Source organism: Topomyia yanbarensis, chromosome 1, assembly GCF_030247195.1.
Source record: "Topomyia yanbarensis strain Yona2022 chromosome 1, ASM3024719v1, whole genome shotgun sequence".
Taxonomy (NCBI): domain Eukaryota; kingdom Metazoa; phylum Arthropoda; class Insecta; order Diptera; family Culicidae; genus Topomyia; species Topomyia yanbarensis.
Window position 1 is genome coordinate 154516628 of NC_080670.1, and position 24459 is coordinate 154541086.

At 40.1% G+C, this 24459-nt stretch overlaps 1 protein-coding gene across 9 annotated transcripts in view; it reads left to right on the forward strand.

Moving 5' to 3' along the window:
- Window positions 1-23058, forward strand: part of LOC131678026 (proton channel OtopLc) — a 164037-nt gene extending 140979 nt beyond the window's left edge. For 6 of the 9 annotated variants that reach the window (XM_058958170.1, XM_058958175.1, XM_058958168.1 and 3 more), the window contains 6 exons: window positions 5447-5549; window positions 5626-5786; window positions 20973-21832; window positions 21903-22187; window positions 22248-22596; window positions 22662-23058. In XM_058958170.1, the coding sequence (XP_058814153.1) occupies window positions 5447-5549; window positions 5626-5786; window positions 20973-21832; window positions 21903-22187; window positions 22248-22596; window positions 22662-22802 (1899 nt within the window). In that variant the 3' untranslated portion in view covers window positions 22803-23058. The remainder of the gene's footprint in view (window positions 1-5446; window positions 5550-5625; window positions 5787-20972; window positions 21833-21902; window positions 22188-22247; window positions 22597-22661) is intronic. The other 3 variants (XM_058958195.1, XM_058958210.1, XM_058958202.1) reach the window with 1 other exon arrangement.
- Window positions 23059-24459: the final 1401 nt, after the last annotated feature.

A 24459-nucleotide genomic window follows, 5' to 3' on the forward strand; every position in this document is an offset into this window, starting at 1 on the left:
GAGAGAGTTACACTGACTGATTATTCGACCATTAAAAAGGCTTGTATGTCATGGACATAACCAGAGCGACGTAGAATATGCTATATTAAAATATATTTTGCAAAATTTACTCGAAAAGGGACAAAATTAGATTAAATCAATTTGTGCATTAAGCCACAACACATACCTTAGCTGAAGTTGGATTTCTGTGTTTTGAATTAATCTCCTCAGTACCTACGGCCAACTTAGGGCCAGTTAATTTGTCTGAACACATAAAGTCACTGGCTGGTCCCGAGTGATGTTTCGGTAATCAAGAACAGAAGCTCTGGCTTGCTGATAAGAAAACGATAACGAGCCTTTGGTTTATGGATTGGAAACCAAATACCGTGGCACTATGGATTTATCGTCCAACTAGCCCCAAGTTGGTGCTAGTTACTGATGAGATGAATTCGAAACAGAAAACTTCAATTTTGTTTGAGTATGATATTAATTTGAGTACAAAGCAAACTTCGAATAGAGTATTCATCTCCTCATAGCGGTTCCTGTTTTAAATATAGAGTCAGAAAAGTAAGGTGGGATTTCGACTGTTAGTTTCTCTTGTTGTACTGACCGAACTCATTCAAATTTAAATTTATTTGGTCGAAAATGGTGACAACAACAACTCGTTAGATTTCACTGTATGAACGACTAGAATATTTAACGGAATGTTTGCATATAGGGTTAATTTTTTCCTTGAAACAGTTGGTATTAAAAAACAAAACACTATTTTTTGTCAAATAGGAGATACCTCCGCAATGTTAGAAGCTGTTTTCTACATTCCAATGTTTGATACAATTCTCCTACCTTAGCCTACTTCCTCATCTCGTACAGATCAGAAGTCAAAAGGCGCATCGCTTGTACGTATAACATATAGACACAGGAAAGTTCCGTTGTCACTAACGGCGAGTGAAATGAGTGAACCACAAAATAAATTTCGCTCATTACGGGAGTACACAGTCGCGATTTACTTTTCGTAGACCCACCTTCAGTGCGCGAAGTGGAACAGTTGATCAAGCTGAAAACTTGTGCTTGCATAAGTATCTCGCATACCACTACATCTTGCGAAACAAGTAGTACTTATAACGTTCAATTCCTTAGCCAAGGCAGAAAGCTTCGTAGCAAAAAAGCAACATGCAACACGTCATCGAAGAAAGCGACGCCGTGGACCTTAACAACAGCAGTACAACCTTCATCCGAGGAAACTCCATACCGGCCTTCGACGTCACCTTCGGTTCCAACACCATTGCCAGGACATGCGGCTGGGCGAGAGCCGACGACACAGCAGGAAATGTCCACTTTCATATCAAAAGCTATTTAAATCGACCTCCACCCAGAACCATACAGCAACGCTGGTGGTTGTACGAGAACGCTGACTGGGATGCGTTCGATGCAGCTCTCCAGTCCAAGCTTGACCGGGACCGCACCTAAACCCCGAGAAAGCTTTCCGAACTGATCATCCAAGCTGCAGAACTAAGCATACCCCAAATTAACGGGATAGTACCCCGCCGTGTGTAACACTGGCGAAACCCAGACGTCGCTTCCGTCATCAGGACACGCAGGAAAGAACTACGCCTTCTACAAAATACTCCCATTACACCCTCTGCGTGATAAAAGAGCAGCCGAGTTCAGGAGACTTCGCAATCTAGCAAGGCAAACCATCCAAGAAGCTAAAAAAAATCAGTTGGACACAACGGCTATCAACGATGTAACAATCACGAAATCGAAGAATGATCGCACGAAAACGAAATCGAAGAATGATCGCAAACAGAATCTCCAGTCATTTTTAATTGCTATCCACGATTGACGCCCTCCCCATCGCCTTCGTCCGGCACAAGACATGTCTCGAAGCAACCCCCACCACTTTTTCACCAAACTCTACAGCGGAATAGAACAAACCCTTCTCCGGGACGCTCCAAGAACAGCCCGTGGAAAATCGATTGGCCCCGACAGGGTAGGGTACCTGACATTAAGACATCGACCCACAGGCGGGAAAAGGACACCCCTCGACGCCTTCAGTAGGATCTGGGAAGATTGGACCTTCCCAGACGACTGGCAGCTTGCCTACATAGTGCCAATCCCCAAAAAAGAGTAAAAGCACGCGATCCCCGAGCGACTTCTGTCCCATAAGCCTTCTTTCGTGTACCCTAAAGACTCCAGAGAGAATAGTCAACCAACGGCTGATTACATGGCTGGAAGTAGGCAAATTTCTTGATAACCACCAATTTGCCTTCCGGAAAGTATTTGGGACAGGAATGCATCTGGGATCCCTCGGGGAACTGATTGAAGAAGCGCGGGCGAAAACCTTACATACCGACATTTCCATCTTATACGTGGCGAAAGCCTACAATACAGTGTGGCGCGAAGGAGTACTGCGAAAGCTGCACCGATGGGGTATCCACGGAAATCTCATTCAAAATTACCTAAAGGGCCTGCGATTCAAGGTATACCTCGGCGATGAACTCTCCAACGAATTCTGGGACACCAGTGGAGTCCCGCAATGATCAGTGCTGGCTTTAACACTATTCCTAGTTAGGTTTAACTCATTAATCGAACCCAAAGGAGTCTACGTGTCGTCTACGCGGACGACATCTCCTCCCTATAAGCCGCGGTCGGACGATGAACTCTAGCTACCGGCTTCAACATTGCTGCTTCTAAGTGAGCTCATTGCTCACTGCTTCGGATCCTTCCACCCCGCCAAAGTCAGGCCGGTTTCGGTCAACGGGGCTCAGATACCCTTCCGGAATGAGCCGAAAGTGCTCGGCATCACACTAGACAGAAAAGCGACCTTCCGTCCAGTAAAGAGGGATTGCAAGAGCGGCTGGTCCGAACGATCTGCTCTCGCCATCCCAAAAACAACACTAAAACCGCAATCAACGTGAGCCGCACCTTAATCCACAACAGGATATATTACGGAATCGAACTAACCTGTTGCAACCTAGACGGACTTGTCGAAGTCCTCGGTCCGCTGTATCACAGAGTCGTCCTCGACAGGCCTCCAAATTGCTACCCTGCGTCGAGACGAGAGTTTTTCCCTGTCGCTGAGTCCATGCCTTCAGATGGACCAATTAAGAAAATACGTTCATGTCTATTAGACAACGCGTCTAATAGGGAACCCTATCATATAAGGGATCACAATCTCTGCCAGAGTTTTAACTGCACACCGAAAATTTGATATCAGACTCACGGTTCGCGCGGCTATTCGCGAACACACGCAAATATGTTACATACTCACGTCAGCATACAAAGGTTAGAGCCTCTCGCACTTTTCCAAGCAACCTACGCCCATGAACTCACAAACATGATTACACCCCGGTGATAAGGTGGACGGCCAGCACTCAAACTTACCAACGCGATCTCAAGCGTCAACCTACAAACTCCCGCGCTCGCGCCATCATGAGTCGGGATCGTCCGGAAGTCTCTATCCTCGGTACCAACATTCTAGGTCCATATTAATTCATAAAAAATTAAGAAAAAATAACTCCCATATCCACTAGACAAAACGTTCCATGGCGACATGACCGGGAAATCTAGTGATATGGGGTAACTCACTCCCTGTCAGAAAGTGATCCGTACACCGAAAACTAAATGAATGACGGTCCGCGAATATGTGAATGGCCGCAGCGTTTCAAAATCGAATTTATACAAGCGAAGTCACATACATGCGAGAACACGCGACAAACACGTCGACATACGAACGCTTAAGCCCTTCGCGATCATCCACGCACACCTATGCCCGCGATCGCGCATACTTGATAACGCTCCGGTAATTATGTGAACGTTTTAGTACACACGAAGTTACAAACGCGGTCTCAAACGCGAACCTGCAAACGCACGAGATCAGTCCGGAAATCTTTACTCTTCATTCTAGGAAATCATTACTCTTTATTCTAGCAACTTAGGTCCATGAATCCAATTGGACCAATAAAAAAATAAAGCTCATATCCACTAGACCACACGTTCTACTGCGACATGACTGGGAACTCTAGTGATATGGGATAACCCACTTTCTTCTAGAATCTGAACCGTACACGAAAAAATAAGTATCAGATTCACGGTCCGCGCGCGATCATTCTAGAACACACGCGAATATGCGAAAGGCACACTGTTATAAAACAGAATTTATACACGCGAAGTTACATACACGTTAGCACACGCGACATACAAACGCACACGCGATCGAACACGTTATCGTACAAATGCTCGAGCCCTTCGCGATGATACAAGCTATCGCGAGTCCCTACACCCGCACATACCTGAACCGTACAGTGAATATCACATTCAGAATCACGGCCCGCTACAATTGGCCTAAAACAGTGTTTCAATGGGCGCCATTGCCTGTCTCGTCTGCAAATTGTAGTATTTGATTCTGTAGCTCCTGCAGGACAACTCTCGAAAAAAATCTATTTATTTGATTGCCAGTAAAATATTTTAAATTCAGAAATCAATATGAATCTTCTAAATTTGGTTTGGATTTAACACGAACAATGTATCATGGTCATTCTGAATTCGTTTCATCGTTAACCGCATCCGCCGAACAACGGATGCTGGATTCTAAATGTTTTATCTACGGAAAACGGATTCGATATCCGACAGATACATCCATTCGGAAAGCATTTTAGCATTGAACTTGAGTCGTACAGTTTCACTATCACTACCGATGGCAGAACTATCGGGAATAAATTGTTAACACGTCTGGAAAGTTTGTTTTATGCCCCCGTCTGTCGATTTCACTGATATTCCACGTGTGTAAAAGTTCCAACTTTATCACAATTTATCGGTGGTGTAGGTAGCGAGTTTCGCAATTTTTTTTCCATTCTTAATCATGCATGAGTCCGTCTGTCCCTCTATATGTAATCGCACAAAGGGGTTGACGTATGTTCCTGCAAGTTGTGAGTAATCCTTTGAAGCTGGATAAGGCCGTTGCAAAAAAGTTTAACTATCTTCCAACTAGAATAACTGGAGAGTAATTAGTCTCATATCATGGTTGTAATTGACTTTCTGTGCACGTACTACGTTCACACTGCAGACTTAAAACACATTATAATAATTTGCAACAAGAAAAATGTCATCAAGATAGCGTTAAAACACATTTTAACTCGTAGTGTGAACGTAATATAAACGTAAACTGTGAATCCCCTACTAATTATTCGGCATCACAAACATCCATAACAATATTGTGAAATAATTTGTTATATTAATTTTGGTTTGTTTGAATTATGATATCAATTTGATTTAAACAATTGGATCTTGCACTTTTTGGATATTCATTTGGCTGGTTTTTAACTTTTTCGTATTCTTTGATTCGATTCGATTTCGTGTCTTCCTTTTGTTTGTCGATATTTCCATTTTGCGTTGATTTCTCTTATCTAGATGCTTACTGATGTCAAATAATATTTTTTACCATCTTTCTCTCATAAAAAATGTACAGGACTCTACACCGGATCCAGAAATTGCTCTATCACCACGATGCAAGCGCAAAACCACCCAGGATCCTGCTCATGGAAGTTTCTTTTTGCGTGTCGGTGCCATCGGTAAGTTTGCCTTAATCACACTACTCAGCTACAAATTGTACTCCATTTTATTGTTTTGTCTTTCGCACTTTCCAAGCTTTCGGATTGGGAACGATGATCTATACCGGGCTCGAGTTTGGTTCGTTCTTCGAAATTCCATTTACATCACCCTGCCATCAAATTCTGCGAGGAGTCAACCCACTGCTGCAGATGATCTTCACATTCATGCAGATGTACTTCATCTTTATGAATGCTAGGGTAAGCTAATATTGAAACATTTTCAAACTAAGGATAGATAACATCCGGGAGGTTTATGTATGTAAGTAATCGTTAACGAAACAAAGAAACCTGAAAATAATTCTCATATCTCCAAAAGTTGCGATAATCTGCATTGAATAAAATTAAGAACGTAGGGTGTTATATCTATGTTAACTCCATTTCTTGTATTATCCTATCTCTGTTTATTTATTTCTAACTTTTGGAAAAGTATTCCGCTATGTTATAATAAACTGCAAAGAACTTTTAGAACTACACTTGGCCTGTGTTAAGCCAAAGAGAACCAAGTGCCATATTGAGATGCATGCTCTAAAAACGCTATCGCATCCAACATAGCACGAGCAACGCCCACATCTTTTTATTTTTGAGAAACACAAATAGTAAATAAAAGCAAATAAATGTTCATTAACTTGCTCCATTTATGGTAAGTCATCTAAAAATGTAGTTTAACATGAAAAATACTAGAAAAAAATTATGACGCTCAATTCACATAGATCCACTTGCATTTCAAAACATACACACTTCACTATCACATGAGACCGCTTTTCACAAGTCCAGTGTGCTGGTGATACTAATCAAACGTGTAGTGATGGGACATTCATCACACTGTGGCTCGGCTTAGAACAAAAGGTGGACTTAAGTCAACACATTGTCGTATCAGTACAAACAGGACGGTTTTATGTAATTTTGGCACGTTCAATTCGTTTTTGATATAAAAAGACATTAAAAATAAACATTTACTGTTCATTAGTTTGGCTCAAAAATAGTTTTTTTTGTCGATACGGTTCATAAATCATTTTAAAAGTAACTGTTGTGCACTAGATTCGTTTTTGAAGTTAAACCATGCCAGAAAAAATAAATTCTCACTCATAAAGGCGGCTCAAAAATAATTATTTTTATGTAAATGTTCATAAAATTGATTAATTGTAATATTAGTGCCCTGAATTTATTTTAAATAATAAAACATGTTAGAAAAAAGTCCCCTCTCATTAGGGTGGCTGAAAAATAATTATTTTGTGGTAGCATTTAATATTTTTTAGTAGAAATGTTTATGTACTGCATTCATTTTTGATATTAAAACATTAGAAAAAAAAACACTCATTAGGGAGGCTAAAAAAATAATTATTTTGCCGTTAAGTTTCTTAAATTTTTTTGATAATTTTCGTAAGCCGCATATATGTTTGATATTCAAAAGAGTTAATTTTTATCTCATAAGAGTTCTTTTAAATGATTGTCATATTTTAACGATTCAAATAAGCGCACCTGGGTTCGATTCCCGACCCCGCACATAGGGTTAGAATTTTTTCATAAGAGATTTTCTAACCCGAAGAGGCGAATGACCTTAAGGTTAAAACCTCTATAACCGAAATAAAAAAATAAAAAGATGATTTTGATTAGCTTTGGAACGTTGAATTCATTTTTGACGAAAATTGTTAAGCAAAAATAACTTCACTAATCAGTATTATGATAAAGTAAGTTTATGATAAAGTATTTCGGGGCTACCGTAAGTCTACTCGAATCAACTGGAAAAGCCATGAAATGATTTTGGCTTCATGGACAATCACTTCACATGTGATTTATTCAAACATATTTTATTTTATTTGGGTTATTTTGGGACATTGAATCGATTCATCTACAAAAGGTTGAGTAAATGATAATTTTAAAAGATACAGTTTGATTTTATGATTATAAAAATTCTTATTAAAATTCGTTTGTTTAATTTATTTTAATCTTCATCCGATTCTATTAATGATTCGTCCGATATTTTCTGCTTCATGGAATGGATACTATCAGAATCTAAGTAATTACTCTTTCCATTACTTTGTGCACTTGTAGAAACTTTCCGGATCATCCTCTCAATGTTATCTGAAAGTTGTGCATGTCTTTATTCTAGTTATCAAATAATTATTGAAATTTTATATCAATAAATACCACGCGTCTCCATTTGCAGTTGTTTTTTTTAAATTTTGCTTGTTCGTTGCAAATTTTCGCAAAACTACCGTGAGCTCATGTGAAAGAGAAAATTAAAAGCTTTCGAATGAGTATGAAACGATACCGGGCGTCGTAGTTGTTATGGCTTTAGAAAGTCGTGTTTTGTTAATTATCATGACAAACAGCTGTTTAAACAATCAATAAACAAACTAGTAACTCATTTATGGTAATTTTACGAAGCAAATTAATCAAACGAATAATTTTGCTGAAGTAACCTATGCCATAGGACCAACTGTTTCTTCGAAAAACGAAAATAACCGGTGAGTAAATTATGCAAAAACACTGGAGTTACACCCTTCTAAAAGCTGTGAAGAATTCTAACGTGATATTGCATGATTTGTCAGATCAAGTATTCAGTAACTCCCGTATATTCTCCAGGAAATACGGAGAGTACGGAGAGCCTCCGTATGGCTGTGGCCTATCCGTAACGAGCGGCTGCGGAAAAAGTATTCAGGGTCCCAAGAGTTTAAATGAACGCAGCTAATTCAGCGACGTTATTTTAAGTGATATCAATAAGTTTGTACGAAACGGTAAGGTAGTGATTGAAACAGGCACGGACCACCTAACCCACCCCCCACCGAAATGCTTTGAAAATAAATTTCAAAAACGTTATTATCAGCGACTTTAGCTTGAAGCTCGTTTGGTTTGAGATAAAGTTGGAAGATTGCTGTTTCCAACAACCACAATCAATGATCACGAAATTCAGTGTGGTTCATGCTTCTGTCCCAGCCGGTGTGACGTGAACGACAAATAAAGTTACTTTTATATTGTGTTCCTTGTCTGAAGAACAAAGGAAATATCTACTATACTATGCCCTAGTGATCCGTCGAGATGAGTGAGTCGCAGAAGCAAGAAGTGGTGCACCAGCCAAATACTGTGATTAGTGGTAATTCACATAAGACCGAGTATTTGTGATTAGGAGCATTTTCTGAAGGTGAAGATGGAGGCTATACTGACGATAGCCACCTTTATTGAGTTCTACCACCTGAGGTATTCTGCGCTCATACCGTTAAACAAATTGGATCAGGCGAAATCATTGGTATCGAATGATTTAAAGCCATTAAATTTTAATGGTTGTGTGTGACAATGCTGCATTTATCTTCATATAAATGGACGGTGAGAGAATCAATGTTCGGTTACAAGATCGGATACCGCTTACTAGCAGATACATATCACATATGAGAGAAATGCAGTACAAAACATAATGCGATAGTAGAATTACACATAGTATTCTTTGCACATATCAAAGGCAAACTAGTACGTTCCAGTTCTGTGAAAAAACGTCACATTACGATTTATTTACCACAAACAATTACCAAATATGTGACACATGTTCAGGTAATATTGACAACGGCAAAAGCTGCGTCAATATCTCAAAATATACAGCCAGTACAATCATTGAAGAAATTCACAATCATAAAGGCAACAAGCAAGCATGTTTGCGAATATAAAGACAGCAACCACGATTATTACACGGAAGTGTTCAATAGCGAGATAGATATGAACGACCCCCTATACGCAGTTGGTGAGGAAAAAATATTAAAATAGATATTTACGTGCAATGGTTAGTTTGCGTGAGATCTGTTGGACAACCAGTAAAACTCATTTTGTTATTTTTATTGTTGGAAATAGATATAACCAGATAACAGACCCCCTTTTTCGATTGGCTAAAGCATAGAACCGAGTTCACTTATGAATTATTTAAAAAATAGTAGAAGAAGTTTAATGGACGACTGAGTACTAAAACTCTCCAAAAGTGAACGCATCATCGCAAGTGATTGTCCCGTTTAACAAAACTCAGATGTAATACTCGGTATTGGCAACTCTATTTTAAATTTAAATGACAGGTTTTTGAATTGTACCCAATTTGAAATACTGTATTGGGTCTGTGAACTCTGTACTCTTAGTATAAATACTAGACATCACATTCAAGCGGGCTAGGCAAAAAAAAATTCAATTTACTGAGAGCGATATAGCTTAGGCGACAGTTTTTGCTTTCGCGTCATTTTAACGCATCATTTTCATTGGCACTTAATTTCACTTTCACGCGAGGAATTCGTTCCGTCCATGCGAGTTCGCAACACTGTTGCGACTAAAATGTTGTGTCTGGTTGAATCTATTAGTCCAATAATTTCGATTTTATGTATTCAGTATATAGCAGTCTCACTATCTGTTTTTTATTCGTTTTGGACTAAAATGAGACATGATCAGAAATCACGGAGGAGGAAAAAAGAATCAGCTAATCTAAGAAACCTCAAGTGCACCTATTCTATATTTTCTATGCACTCAGAAGAGTGATTTCGGAATTTCGCTCTGATCCTCACAATTTGGTTTGAAAAAAAAACGGTTTTTTTCGAAAACACATTACGTCTTCGTTATCCGCATAACATTCAACGGTAGGTGGAACAACGTTAATTGAAATTGTTTCCTAAATTTTGGTAAAACAAACCTGTAATCAAAAAGTATTACAGCTTTCTTCAAGAAGTCATGCATCTCTTCCAATCTCGATGATGATTGTAAAACAACTTGAGCCAATTAAAAACGAACCAATTACTGAGCAGATTGTTTGAATTGACTTAGAAAGTGTAACTGCAGGCATCTTCGCATCACGAAAATGCTGACAAAAATTTTTGCAAAAGATTCACAGAAATCGGATAAATTACAATAATTTAAAAATATAGAACTCTGGAAGAAAGTCTCTTCGGCACAGGAGAAGCAAGTGCGATGTGTTTTCTTTGATTTGTCGGAAGCAAGTGTGATTCTAAAATTATTTAGCTCACTCATATTTATAGTTTCGAGTAATTCTAGTGGTGTCATCAATTTTGCATTCAGTGCTTCGAAATTTCAAAATCAGTTAACTATTTCTGCTTATCGAAACTGACATTCAGATTCAACGCCTCGGTCATTCAACTTTCCAACTGACTGAAATTTCATGCAGAATCGAATGTATGAGTGCAGAGGAAATATAAATTCCTTCACCAACCAAAGCATTCATTTGTTATTATGTGGAAAGTTCGAGCATTAGTGGGCTGCGTAATCTATGTCTAGTGCTTTTTCGCTCAGTGATCCCTCTCAGAGCTAGCATAGAAACAAAATTCAATTTGCTTCTGAAACCGAACATATACAAACCGGAATGCGCTATGTCAGGAGAATAAATGACGAGGGAAACGAACCAAACATTTCATTCATCGCGGCGGGCAGGAATTGAATTTCGGTTCTCTTTCAAGGTAATGCAGGGATGTACATTTTTTAAGCTCTGGTTACATTTAACAAAATTTTCGTAAATTGCAAGATAACAGTAATCAGGGGATTTGCTTTCGATTAGTGAACAGTCCTATAGTAGATGAAATTCCGGCTAGTTGAGTAAATTAATTCATTGAAACATCTCTTTTGTATTGTCCAAAAATCCATGAATTCCGAAATGAATCCTATAAGCTTCGATTCTTAAAAAACGCTAAACAAACATTCTATAGTTGATCAATCGAAAAAACAGGTTTCGGCCGGGTTAAAATGATTTGGGAAAAAACCCGGTTACAACCCAAAAATAGAAACCTCAGCGATACATAATAGAATAGCGGCATAATAGGAATTGTGTTATATATCAGGCTCGTTTGTATCAAAAACCGTCCATATTTACTGCTGTAAGTTGTTCTGATGAGATTTGTTACTTCTATTTCAGTTATTGGGGTGATTTTATATTACGTGGATGCCTCTTTGGCCATAACCGGAAACTCTAGTAATATGGGAGAACTCACTCTCTTCTAGGATATGAACCATACGTTGCAAATTAAGTATCAGATTTAGAATCCGCGCGCGATCGTTCAAAAATACACGCAAATATGCGACTAGCCACACGGTTATAAAATCGAATTTATACACGAGAAGTTACACGCTAGCACACGCGACAAACACGTTCACATACAAACGCTTGAACCCTTCGCGATCATCCACGCTTACCTACTGACGCTAATATCTACTAGACAATACGTTCCATGGCGACAAGACCGGGAACTCTAGTGATAGAGTTGGTAGTGATAGAGAACTCACTCTCTTCTAGCATCTGAACCATAAACTGAAAATTAAGTATTACATTAACGGTCCGTGCGATCATCCTAGAACACAGGCAAATATGCAAATGGACACCCGGTTTTAAAATCGAATTTAAGCATGCGAAGTGACACGCTAGCACACGCGGCACACAAACATCTACGAGACAAACAAACCCCCACGCAATCGAACACAATAACATCCAAACGCTCGAGCACTTCGCCAGGGTACACAAAGACGAACATACAATCGCGATCATCCATGTACAACTACGCCCAAGATTTCATAAACACAAAAACGACCCCAATGATCTAGTAACCCCTACAGCACTTCTAATCCGATTAACGCGGTCTCAAGCGCACACAAATAAACGCTCATTCCAACGCGATCGTCAAGTTCATTCCACTGCACAACTGAACCGTATAGTCGATATCACAATCAGAATCACGGCCTGCAGCAATTGGACTGAAGCAGTGATGAGTGATTCTGATAGGGAGCCCTTCTGTGAACTCTACAGCTCCAGTAGGAAAACTCTCGAAATAGAAAGAAAGATAACAAAATTTAAAATATCTATGAGAATCGTATTCTGTAATAAAATTATGTTTTTGTCTGCGAGTTAGTATGAAATTTAGGAACATGTTTAAAGCAGTTGCAAGAAAAACATTTTTACCAATTACTTCTCCGCGCTGTAATCACATTAAATATATTTTCATTCTCTTCAGACTTTCGTTACCAAAAAATTTAACTTTTTAAAAAAGGAGTTTTTTTTTTGTAAAATAAAATTTTTTAATTTTTTGATAAATTCACAACTTTTTATACAGCATTTGTTTTTTGCGTAGAAGAGATTATTCCCTGCAATTTTTTCTCGGAGTGTTTTGCTGTGCAAAATACAGATCTCGAAACACATTTTTTTTAAACGATGCCTGCAAAAATTTTTAGGCCCTTTGAAAGTATTGCGTTTGAATCAAAATGCTTTGCTTTGCGTGCAAAATGCTCAGAACCCATGCTGCTAAAACGTCTAATGTTTCAACTGTATCGAAGATGGCCGTTCGCGATTTTAGAGATTTTTTTGTGAATCTTGGAGGAATTACTGTATTGTAAAATCTGTCGGGAAGTGCCAATTTGAACAACAATCGCTGTAATATTTTAATTCTTGCCGTTCGATCGTTTAGTGTCGAGATATGTGAATATTAAAAACAAAAGTGGAACTCTGGTCAAAGAACGGACTTCGAGTTTTTCCGTATTAGCCCGAGTTTTTGGAATATTTAGTTACAGGTTTCATAGCCTAGCCCTGCGACAGTCACCTCTATCAGATGCCATCATATCAGGCATTCAATAATGATAATTTTCGATAGATTGCGCCAGGCAAACAAAATCATTTTGCAGAACAATCTACAACATGTCGTTGATCGTGAAGCACTATAATAAAATTCAATATCCTCGTGTTTATGGATAAAATCAAGATTCAACTGCCCGATACGGCACCTCGAACTTGTGATACGGTCTTTAAAAGTATCGCTGTACAGAAAAGTGGAATCGTTACAAAGGATACATGAAAAAACTAATTATGATTAGATTCTTTCAATGGTGATTACGCGGTAAGATTGCGTCCTTCCTACCTGATCCGACAATACAAAACACGACAGTATTATTTTACAAATAATACTTTGCAGTTATCAATGACAGATTCCTACTTCCATATTCTATGATGAAATGGCTCACTATCATAAACCGTAACAGCAGTTGTTAAGGAAACTCATCTCTGACAATTAATACCAATACACAGTCTTCAATTCCGTTGCCTGATCCCCAAATGGTTGCCAACTTTGTGACACTTGTTCAGGCAATAACGACAACTGCAAAACCGTAAAAACTGTGTGCAACTTCAAATCAAAAGCCAGAGCTCTCAGTTGGAACGAAGAAAGAAAGAAGATCCAACCGTGCATGTACTGATGAGATGAATTCGAAACGCATAAGCATTTTATTTTTAATTTGTTGTTTTGTATAGAACTCTGTTCTTACGAACAGCTGTTTTTGTGAATTTGAAGTATAGAATACATCTTTTTTATTCCAAAATTTGGATTTGAAAAAAAATCTGTGCACATTTCGGGTCTTTCGTCTCTGTACTAAGATTCTAATTAAAATTCATAATCCCGGGATTGGATGGTCGTGGATATTTAAATTCGAAACCTAATTATTTTGATTCCAATGTGCTGAGCAACAGTCTGTTATAATTTCGTAAGTTCATTTTGATCGGAATATCTAATTTTCTACAGAAACCCATTTAATTTCAAAGAACCTTCCTGCATGGCAAGAAATTTCAGTTCGTTGTGAACTTAACATGAAGAATGTTAAAAAGAAGGTATTTTTTCTGGATTTTTTAAAAACACAATGCGAAGAACGAAGCGATGTCTCGGAATGGTCGAACTAGACTTAGATGGTATACTAAATATAATTTGGTTCCATAAATTATAACTGCAAATTAAATAATAAACGTACATGGAGGAAACTGACCAGGACACTACAACAGGCAACTCTGGCATATAATTTCTGTGCTTCATCACTTACATTGAATCCAGAAAATATTTCGATTATAGAGGTTTTAGCATTAGGGTCATTTGCCTCTTTTTTCGTGGTAGAATAATCTATTTTGAAAAAACTGTAACCTTGTGTGCGGGATTGGGAATCGAACCAATCGATTTACCAACTACGCTATGCCAACCCCTAAATCATTGTTAAAAATTCCATTGCCTGTAGTAAAATATAGTAAACAGAAGAAACACTAAACAGAAATTCTTAGAAATCAACCTCTGTGATCTAAATTTTGAAATGAAATGTGTACGGATTTTTCTTAGCCCACAGTTGGTCACCTTAGTTATAATAGTGTTATTGTTTTGTTATGCTCTTCTGATCGAGTTGATTACATGGAAATTATGTGAGTTCGAATGTAACAGATGAGCACCCGTTGTACTCGTACTCACGCAACTGGCGATTAAACAAACCACCGAGAATAGTCAAACATGAGCTTCATTTGTCATGAGATCATTCATGTCGTCATCTTGTAGAACTCAATATTACGAACACGATGTGTGGCTCTATAATATAATCACTTAAAAACTTAACAAATGAATAACGATGTTCGAGGTCCTAATACTTGTCTTATATCTGTTGCTCGCTAGATGCTGGACAAAATGATGTGATATTTCACAAAGAAACCCAAATTTTATGAAATAGTTCACGTGAAAATTTCATGACCATGTGCAGGAATATCTTATAAATATCACAAATACTCAAGATAGATCTCGAACTATGTATTAGGCATCATAAACCAGTTCACGAGTACATGAACAATATTTTATGAATTTGTGCACTATTCCATGGCCACGCATGGCCAGGTGTCACTATTATACTAGGAATCATGTAGCAGCTCACGTTTCCATGAACGAGATTTTATGATTTTTTGAACTATTTCACGAGCATGGATGGTCAGACGTGATTAATTCGTTAGAAAACGTGGATCAGTTGACGTATACATGAATATTTTATGATTTTGTGAACTAGCTCACGAGCACGGATATTGAATGGTCATTAATATATTAAGATACTCTGATTATTTATCCTAAATCTATGAAAACATCATGAATAAAATTTTGGTTTAATGAATAATGTTCATAAAGTTATGAACTAGTTCACTTAAGGAAACGAGCCAGAGCATCATGATCGTACAATTCGTAGTGGCTACTTCGTGATTGACCAGAACAAGCGAAATTGCACAGAGGGCCTGTGAGCAGCTATCCATCCTCAAAGCCAACTATCCTTTGAAATGACAATAACGCCTCCGACCACGTCCTTGGTAATCGGCGAAGCAAAGGAATATTAGCGTAACGAACGTTATGGAGAAAGTGTGTTCCTCTGCATCTCCACGTTTGCCCCGGGAAGGAGTTTTTGTTAGTAGGTTAGGGTAAAGAGTTACGCAAATCTGAATTCATCTTGATAAATGATACGATCTATGCAACTTTTAGAAGTGTTCTCTTGTACTTATTACTCTGGGTAGTCAGCTGCTGAGAATTTATGATAGATTTATCGAGAAGGGATGCAAGAAAAACACACCAGACTGGAAAGATCAAGCCATCATCGTTGCAGTCATTGTTGGAGACGTAGTGTGTAACCAACGGAACCTTAGTATGGCCTATATCGATTACAAGAAGGCATACAACTCTTTCCGCACTCGCTTATCATTAAGGTGTTGAAGATGTATAAGGTTGATCCTGTTGTCTGAGGTTCCTGTGGCAGATGATAGAGAGGGGGACGACAACACTGCTCAGCTCAGAAGTGGGAAAGACGAATTGCGGTCTAGAATGCTCCGCATCTTGAGAGAACCTTCCAAGACGATTCTTTTATCCCGCTCAGTAGAATACTCAATCGAAACGGGCATGACTATCAGATAAGGTATAGAGAAAACTCTCCGGAAGAGTTGACCCATACTTTCTACGTGGACGATATCAAGATCTATACTGACTCGACAGAACAACTGGGTGTAGTCATCAAACTAGCCGAAAGAATTAGTGGTGACATCGGAATGGTGTTTGGTCTAGAAAAATGCCTATCTGTTCAGCTACTATCAGCGCGCTTGGTCGACACAGGAGGCTGCGAGATCGACGAAGGCGAGATGATTCGGGACACGATTGGTGGCAAAACGTATAAGTATATCGGATTCCTGCAGCTCCGCGGTATTGAGTCAAGTAAACTGTAACTTTAAATATTCCCAGAACGCGGGGAATAAATTCAGAGCAATCATTACTTGTGCTGTCCCCGGGTTGACCTACAGTTTCGGCGTCATCAAATAGAGGAAGGCGTTTAGAACTAGCGGGAATGCGCCATCCTCCGTCGGCACTGGGAAGATTCACATTACCACGGGATGAAGGAGGACAAGGAATACGATATCCAGGCCCTATGTATAGCGCATGAAGTATACTAAGCAACATTAACTGCAATTTGCAGACTACGGAGGAGAGGATTGCAGAGTGGAAGCAGAAAGCTGTGCACGGTACCCATCCACACTAGCTGGAGCAACCGTACGTAGACAAGGCTGCATCTAATCTGTGGTTCAAGCGAGGTAAGCTCTCTTAAGTGATCGAGTCCGACATGACTGCCATCCACGACAGGATAATACCGTCGAGGAATTGCAGGAGGTATATTTGCCACTAAGACGTCGAGGATATATGCCGGATGTGTCATTCATCACACGAGACCTGCAACCACATTATGGCAGGTTGCTGAGCGTCACAAGAGCGTTGCTAAGATTTTGCACCTGCAATGTGGTCTTTTAGAAGAGATATCTGTCTGTCTGTGCTTGTTTTGGTAAACGCCTGTTTTAAGCTACACTAGGAGCACACTGTTGTATCGGACCAATTCCTACACCACAACCGCCCAGATATACTAGTCTATGACTATTTCTATTTCTCTTCATAGCATATTCGGCTCTACAGCGACCGCAGAAGGACTAAGCACCCTATGCCATGCTGGTATGACTCATCGCACCCTGGGATGCGCTGCAGCTAGCACAATGGAAGCCCTTGATCCCCCTGCCACAGTCGAGCCATTGTAGCCAGCGTTCGTCAGTCGTCCCGGTCCTGTGTGCAGGAGTGGTGAAGGGGTCTTCCAAAACGATACCAACGGCAAGTACGAATCTGATTTTGGTAAAGCAAGCACTGATCAGCTTCTCGCCTTCAGTCAACCGCAGCATTCAAACCTACAAATGTATTACCAGAATACCGGCGGTATGAATACAGCAATCGATGATTATTTGGTAGCAAGTTCGGATGAGTGCTTTGATATTATCGCCCTAACAGAGACGTGGCTTAGCGATAGCACTCTGTCAGCGCAAGCATTCGGCGCCAACTACGATGTTTTCCGCACTGATCGCAGTTCACGCAACAGTCTCAAGGTTACCGGTGGCGGGGTACTTGTGGCTGTCCATCGTCGATTGAAAGCGCAACTGGTTGAGGATATTTCGGGGGTCTGTGTCGAGCAGGTGTGGGTGCGAATCAAACTGGCTGGCTACGTACTTTTTCTCTGAGTGGTATATTTTCCACCGGACCGCACTCGCGATCTGACATTGATAGATGCACACACCGAGTCATAGGAACGGATCTCCGCTCAAGCAAGCCCGGTCGACGAGATCCTGATTGTTGGTGATGTCAACTTCTCCGGATTAAAATAGCACTCTGCTTCAGACGGATTTATGTTCGCAGATCCCGAACTGTCATCTTTTCATGCTGGCATAACCAGTTTGCTTGACTGCTACAGTCTAAATTTTTTGCGCCAAACAAATAATGTGGTGAATGAGAACAACAGAATCCTCGATCTCTGCTCTGCTATGACTACGCGCCAAAAATTACCGCAGCACCGTTTCCCTTGGTAAAGATTGTTAGACACCATTGTTTCGTGTGAAGCATGACTGCAATGTTTCTGACACCGTCAGCTATAACTTTAGAAGAACCGACTATAATAGCATTATTGACATCCTGTCGAATATCCACTGGAACGAAATTCTCGACAATGATGATGTCAACGTTGCAGTCCAGACCTTCTCCAATGTTATGAGCTTTGCTATCGATCGCTATATACCCAAAAGAAGCTCCCTTCAATCTAAGCACCCCGGCAAACCGCCGAGTTGAGACGATTAAAAACAACTAAAAGAGCTGCTCTGAAGAAGTACTCCAAGTTTGGGGGCTACGTGCTACGACAACACTATGTACATGTTAACCAAATCTATAAAAAGACATCGAAGCGTTGCCATGCCGATTACTTGCGAAACGTGCAACGTAAGTTGAAGTCCGAACCAAAAACATTCTGGAAGCATGTAAACAAGCAAAGAAAGGAATCCGGGTTGCCTGTAACGATGAGCTATGGAGGGCGTACGAGCTCTAGTTCACAGGAAATTTGCCAACTATTCTCTGAAAAGTTCGCGAGTGTTTTCTCAAACGCGAAACTGGCACCGTCCCAGGTTTCATGCGCGGCACTCAATGTACCTCAATCATACCAATCTTTGAGCTCTATCAATATCGACAAAAATATGGTACAACTTGCGATTGGCAAAATGAAGACCTTAACCTCGACAGGCCCAGATGGTATATCAACTATTATTCTTAAAAAATGCTCTGCCGGTCTAATTGAACCTCTTTGTCATCTGGTTCAACTGTCGCTAACAACCGGAGTATTTCCCGAACTCTGGAAATCCTCCTTCATGTTTCCAGATCACAAAAAGGCGATAAAAAGGAAATCGACAAAAACCAAGGTATTACAACGCTAATCGCAGTTCCGAAGCTGTTTGAAATGACTGTGCTGGAACCCATCTTCAGCCACTGCAAACAGTATATCTCCGAGACTCAGCATGGATTTATGCCGAAACGTTCAACATCTACGAATCTTCTGTCGTTCACAACATATGTTACAGATGCCATGTCGGACGGCCTTCAAACTGACGTTATTTACACGGACCTTTCAGCTGCTTTTGACAAGATAAATCACGCTGTTGCAGTGGCAAAATTGGATAGACTTGGTTTTGGTACTAATATTTTCCGTTGGATGCAATCGTATCTCAGTGATCGTTGTCTAGCAGTCAAGATAGGTGATTGTGTATCCGAAGAGTTCTTCGCTTCATCTGGCATTCCGCAAGACAGCCATTTCGGTCCATTGGTTTTTCTTCTGTTTTTCAACGACGTCAACTTTTGTTTAGAAGGACCACGGTTGTCTTTCGCTGACGACCTCAAGTTATACCACAGAATCCAGAATACTGATGATGCAACTTTCCTTCAAAACCAACTGGTAACCTTTGCGGAATGGTGCGAAATCAACCGAATGACCCTAAATCCCAAGAAATGCACGGTCATTACGTTCTCCAGGAAAAAACGCCAATTCGTTTCGAATACTGTCTAGCAGAATCCACGATTGACAGAGCGAATTGTGTCAAATTTCTTGGAATTTTTCTCGATGAACAACTGACGTTTAAGCAGCATATCATCTATATTGTCGCAAAGGCATCACGCTGCTTGAAATTCATTATAAGAATATCTAAGCACTTTTCAGATATCTATTGCTTGAAATCTCTTTACTGCTCACTCGTTCGTTCAACACTGGAATATTGTTCAGTTGTGTGGAATCCTCATTATCTCAACGGTGTCCATCGACTTGAGACAGTACAGCGCAGATTTGTTAGGCTTGCCCTTCGTCGATTGCCTTGGCACAACCCTCACCAGCTGCCAAGTTACGAAAGTCGTGGTTTGCTTATTGGTCTAGACACATTGCAAGTGCGGCGGGACCTATCCCGTGCTATGACGATTTCGGATATTTTGCACGATCGAATGGACTGTCCCGAACTTCTTAGTGCGATAAATATGAACGTTCGTCTTCGTTCTCTTCGCAATAATATATTCCTCCTATTACCTCTTCGTCGGACTAACTATGGAGTTAACGGTGTCATCATTGGTTTGCAGCGGACTTTCAACAGAGTGTCATCCGAGTTCGAGATTGATAAATTATCATTAGGACCACACTGTGTCTGTTGATATTAACTATAAATAAATAAATAAATACATAAATGACAAGGCTCGACGTCGTCGTTCCACTGGACCACAATCTAGTAGATACGGTGGAATAATCGTAAAGTACCAACACATACAAGCGCCGTGCCGCGTTGTGTTGTGATACTTTACGGCGGTGAAATTTCAGGCCAATACTAGCGCATTAACGCAGTATAAAATATACAAATAGATCTCTTTATTGCTTTTTATTTGATTTATCTTTGATTTCGTTCCTGTTTTTCTTATATCTATTTCATATATGAGAAACATACGTGGTGCAGTGGAAAACGCGTGGTGGGGCACAGCCCCCCTTCCCCCTAGGATGCCACGGATCTGTAGTTAATTAATATACGAACTAAAAATTTACGAACTATCGAACGAACGAAAATTATAAAAAAATAGTATAAATATAAATAGTCGCAGTCGATTACTAAACCTCCTCGGTGTTATTTTTACATGTATGCGAACTTTTCAGAAATCCGCATTATCGCGTGAGGCTTTTAAAAAGATTTCAATTGTTTAAATATTTTCGATGTACTTCCAGCTCAACATCCACCGGTTCAAAGTGCTCGCCCGCTTCGGTCTAATGCACATCGTGGCAACCAACGTGTGCGTCTGGATTCGAACTCTTGTTCTGGAATCTCTCAAGGAAATTACCGCCTATCACCAGCGGCGAGGACCGGAACCGGAAGACAACGTCATCCTGGAGAACATTCGTCAACACACACTGCGCAACGCTGGAATGGTCCTCGGTACTGAGTTGGGACCCCGCGAAGACGCCGAATGGGAACCGATCAGTGTCAACCTGAACGCACAAGATAACCCCGTTCAAGAGGGTGGGGTTTTATCCAGAATGATTCAAAACACTGCCAGAACTCTAACAGAGGTAACCACCGCTGCATTCCAAACGACAAGTCGTGCCACCACCACTACACCAAGAAGTACCACAACCTCAACGTCCACCGTAGGAAATGTGATTTCGACCACCGCTGCTAATCTGTTTGACAGGATCCGCGACGTCGTAGTAACCGAAAGTACGGCCACTTCAACAGAATCCACACCGCATGACGATTTCGAATCACTCATCGCTTCTACAACCGCAAGCACCACCACTTCCGGCAGCGGAGCTTTTCTCGACCAGTTCATCGATCATGTCGATTATCTGCAGCGCAACAACAGTCTCGAACAATCGTACGAATCGTTGGAATCACTGTTCCCGCAGGCATTCATGGCATTATCAACGGTAGCTACTAACGGTACTGCAGTCAGCTGTGGCCGAGTAAATATTATGGGTACGATCGTGCAGGATTCGGCTCCATATCTGTATCCGTTCATCATCGAGTATTCGTTGATTGGTGCTGCAGTGATATACGTGATGTGGAAGCACATTGGACGATACCCGAAGTAAGTTCTCGTTTGCCGTGTCCGGAATTTGGAATTGTTTATAATTTCGTGTTGATTTGTATTTTGATAGGTTCACTAACGAAGAGGACTTGGAACACCGTTTGGAGGTTATGCTGTCACGTCGTGCCGTTGTGATGGCACAGCAAGCTCGTACCGGCCGTGTCGATTGCGTTGGAGCATCTAAGGGACTATTTTTCGGATTGTTACTGCTGGTTGGATCATTGATTTGTCTGATTCTGTTCTTTGTACTGGTAAGACATCCGCAACTGTCATTGCTGGCGATCTACTTGGCCGACGCTTCCCACTGCATTTTGATGGTCCTGGCTGTCTTCGCTATCATCATTGGATTTATTCGGTAAATTTGGGGATTTGGTCTTCGAACAATCTTACTAATCGATTTAGTTACTTTTTACAGTGTCCAAAACCTGAAGTTCCGCTGCGAGGAACAGAGCAACCTCAACGATATCCTGCTCCGCATCTCCGCTTTTGGATTGTTCATCTATGCAACATTTAGCGTCATCGCCGGATCATTGAATGCCCTCGAGAGTGAACCGAATCTGCTGGTTATGGTGACTGGAATCGTGGCCGTCGTGCAGGTTGTCATCCAGTTACTGTTCATTGCCGATGTTTCCCGCCGTCGCGTTCACTTGCCGGAACATGACCGTATCAAGCCGGGTCGTCAGATCGTTACATTCCTGCTGATTTGCAACATATCCATGTTTGCCATCTACACATTCGAAGCGCAAAAGGTGTTCGCCAATCCGGTAAGGATTTCGAGTTGATTCGGAATTGCATTTGAGGTAACAATCATATGATGTTTTGCTTTTAGGTCCAACTCGATTTCTATGGATTCATCGCCTGGTCTTTAATCCAGCGTGTGACCCTGCCGCTCTGTATCTTCCACCGGTTCCATAGCGCTGTCACGCTAGCCGAAATCTGGAAGACTACCTACAAGGCACGATTGGAGTAAGCAGCGATGACCGCAGTAGTCCTTGAGCTGTAAGCGTAGGACGGAAATACGCACATAACCACACCGGTAACTACGGTAACGCATCTTTCCCACACACAGACACCGGTGCGAACGCAGCAAACCAAACAGAAATCCAAATGTGGAAGAAAAAAAACATCAATAATGATTGAACACTTTTTGAGAACTCTTTTTGGATCCGGGAGCAGCATTAGCGAAATCGTAGAGATTTTAGTCACTTATGTCGTTTTTCATTGAAAAACACTGGGGCGGTGGATTGCACTGGTTTTGCACTTTCTAGCAGAAGTGGGAATGAAACACGTCTAGTGGCCTGCTCTTCTGCTAGAAAATGCAACACCAGTGCAATCCACCGCCCCGGGGTTTTTCAATGAAAAACCCCATTAATCAAAATGCACGCAAAACAGATGCCAAAACTATCAACGCTGATGTTTTAAATGAGTGCAGATTTTCTGTTTCCAGAACCTGTTCTGGGTTCCAACAAACTGCGATCATCATAGCAGGCTTGCGTATTATGTGTATTTTTATTATCCTGTGCGTTTCTATTTTTGTTTGATTTATTTTCTACTTCTCGAAATATCTTAAATAGTAGTGAAATATTTAAAGTGAGAGTAAATGTACTTAAATTATTTATTTATTGTACCGAATGATAACTACGTATGTCTTTTGCTGAATTGTTTACGTGACGAAATCCCTTGACTACTTAAAACATAATGAATTACTATAGAGCATACCTTCACCAAGTTGTAATAGTGTATTGTAAACATACCAACTAAAAACAAGTAAACATCCCTAAGAAAGAATCGTATATTGGTAGTTATAAAATTTGAAAATTTTACTCAGAACTTAGAGCGCATAGAGGCACATTTTCACTCACTAAAACTAAAAGGTAAATAGGACAACCGGAGCCAGCAGATGGACGAAATAAAACAAGAAACATTAGACATTGGGGTTCTCCGAGCTTCCCCTTGGGCAGCGATGCGAGGCTATGGATGGATCTGGTTCAAATCTATGTGTAGTTGTTAGAATAGTAACTTGTCACATATTTAAGTCATTACATGAAGAAGAAACAAACGTAACAGAAAATCTCATTACTAAACAATAAATATATTCAGCAGAGGCAAGCAAAACGAGAGTCATTACATCATTTCCCCCACTATGAGGATGAATCGTGAAACAAGATTTAGAGAAAAAAAAAGAAAGCAACGATTAACAGAATTAGAACAGAACAGAAAAAAGTCATTAATAGAAGGCGAAAGAGACAGTTTTTTAATCGTAAAATAAGAACAATTTTCCCACCATATTTACAATATGCAAAGAAAAAATAAGTAAAAGTAAAAAATGGTAAAACAAGTATCACATTTTTCTAAATTGTTGAAATTTATTATAACAATTTATGGTATCAATTAACAACAAACCAGTGAAAATCGATTGAGTGAACCAGTTGCAATGTTAAAATCAAATCAAATAGTTCTGGTAGGAGTGATTTTCGTATAACATTTTCGATTGTACAAAATAATCAATAAGTAGACTGTAAACTTTGTTTCATCCGAACCATTTCTGTTTGTAAGCAGACTAGTTGTCATTGAATTTAGTGGAATATAAGTGCTGCCAGTTTTACCGCATATTACAACCTAGCATA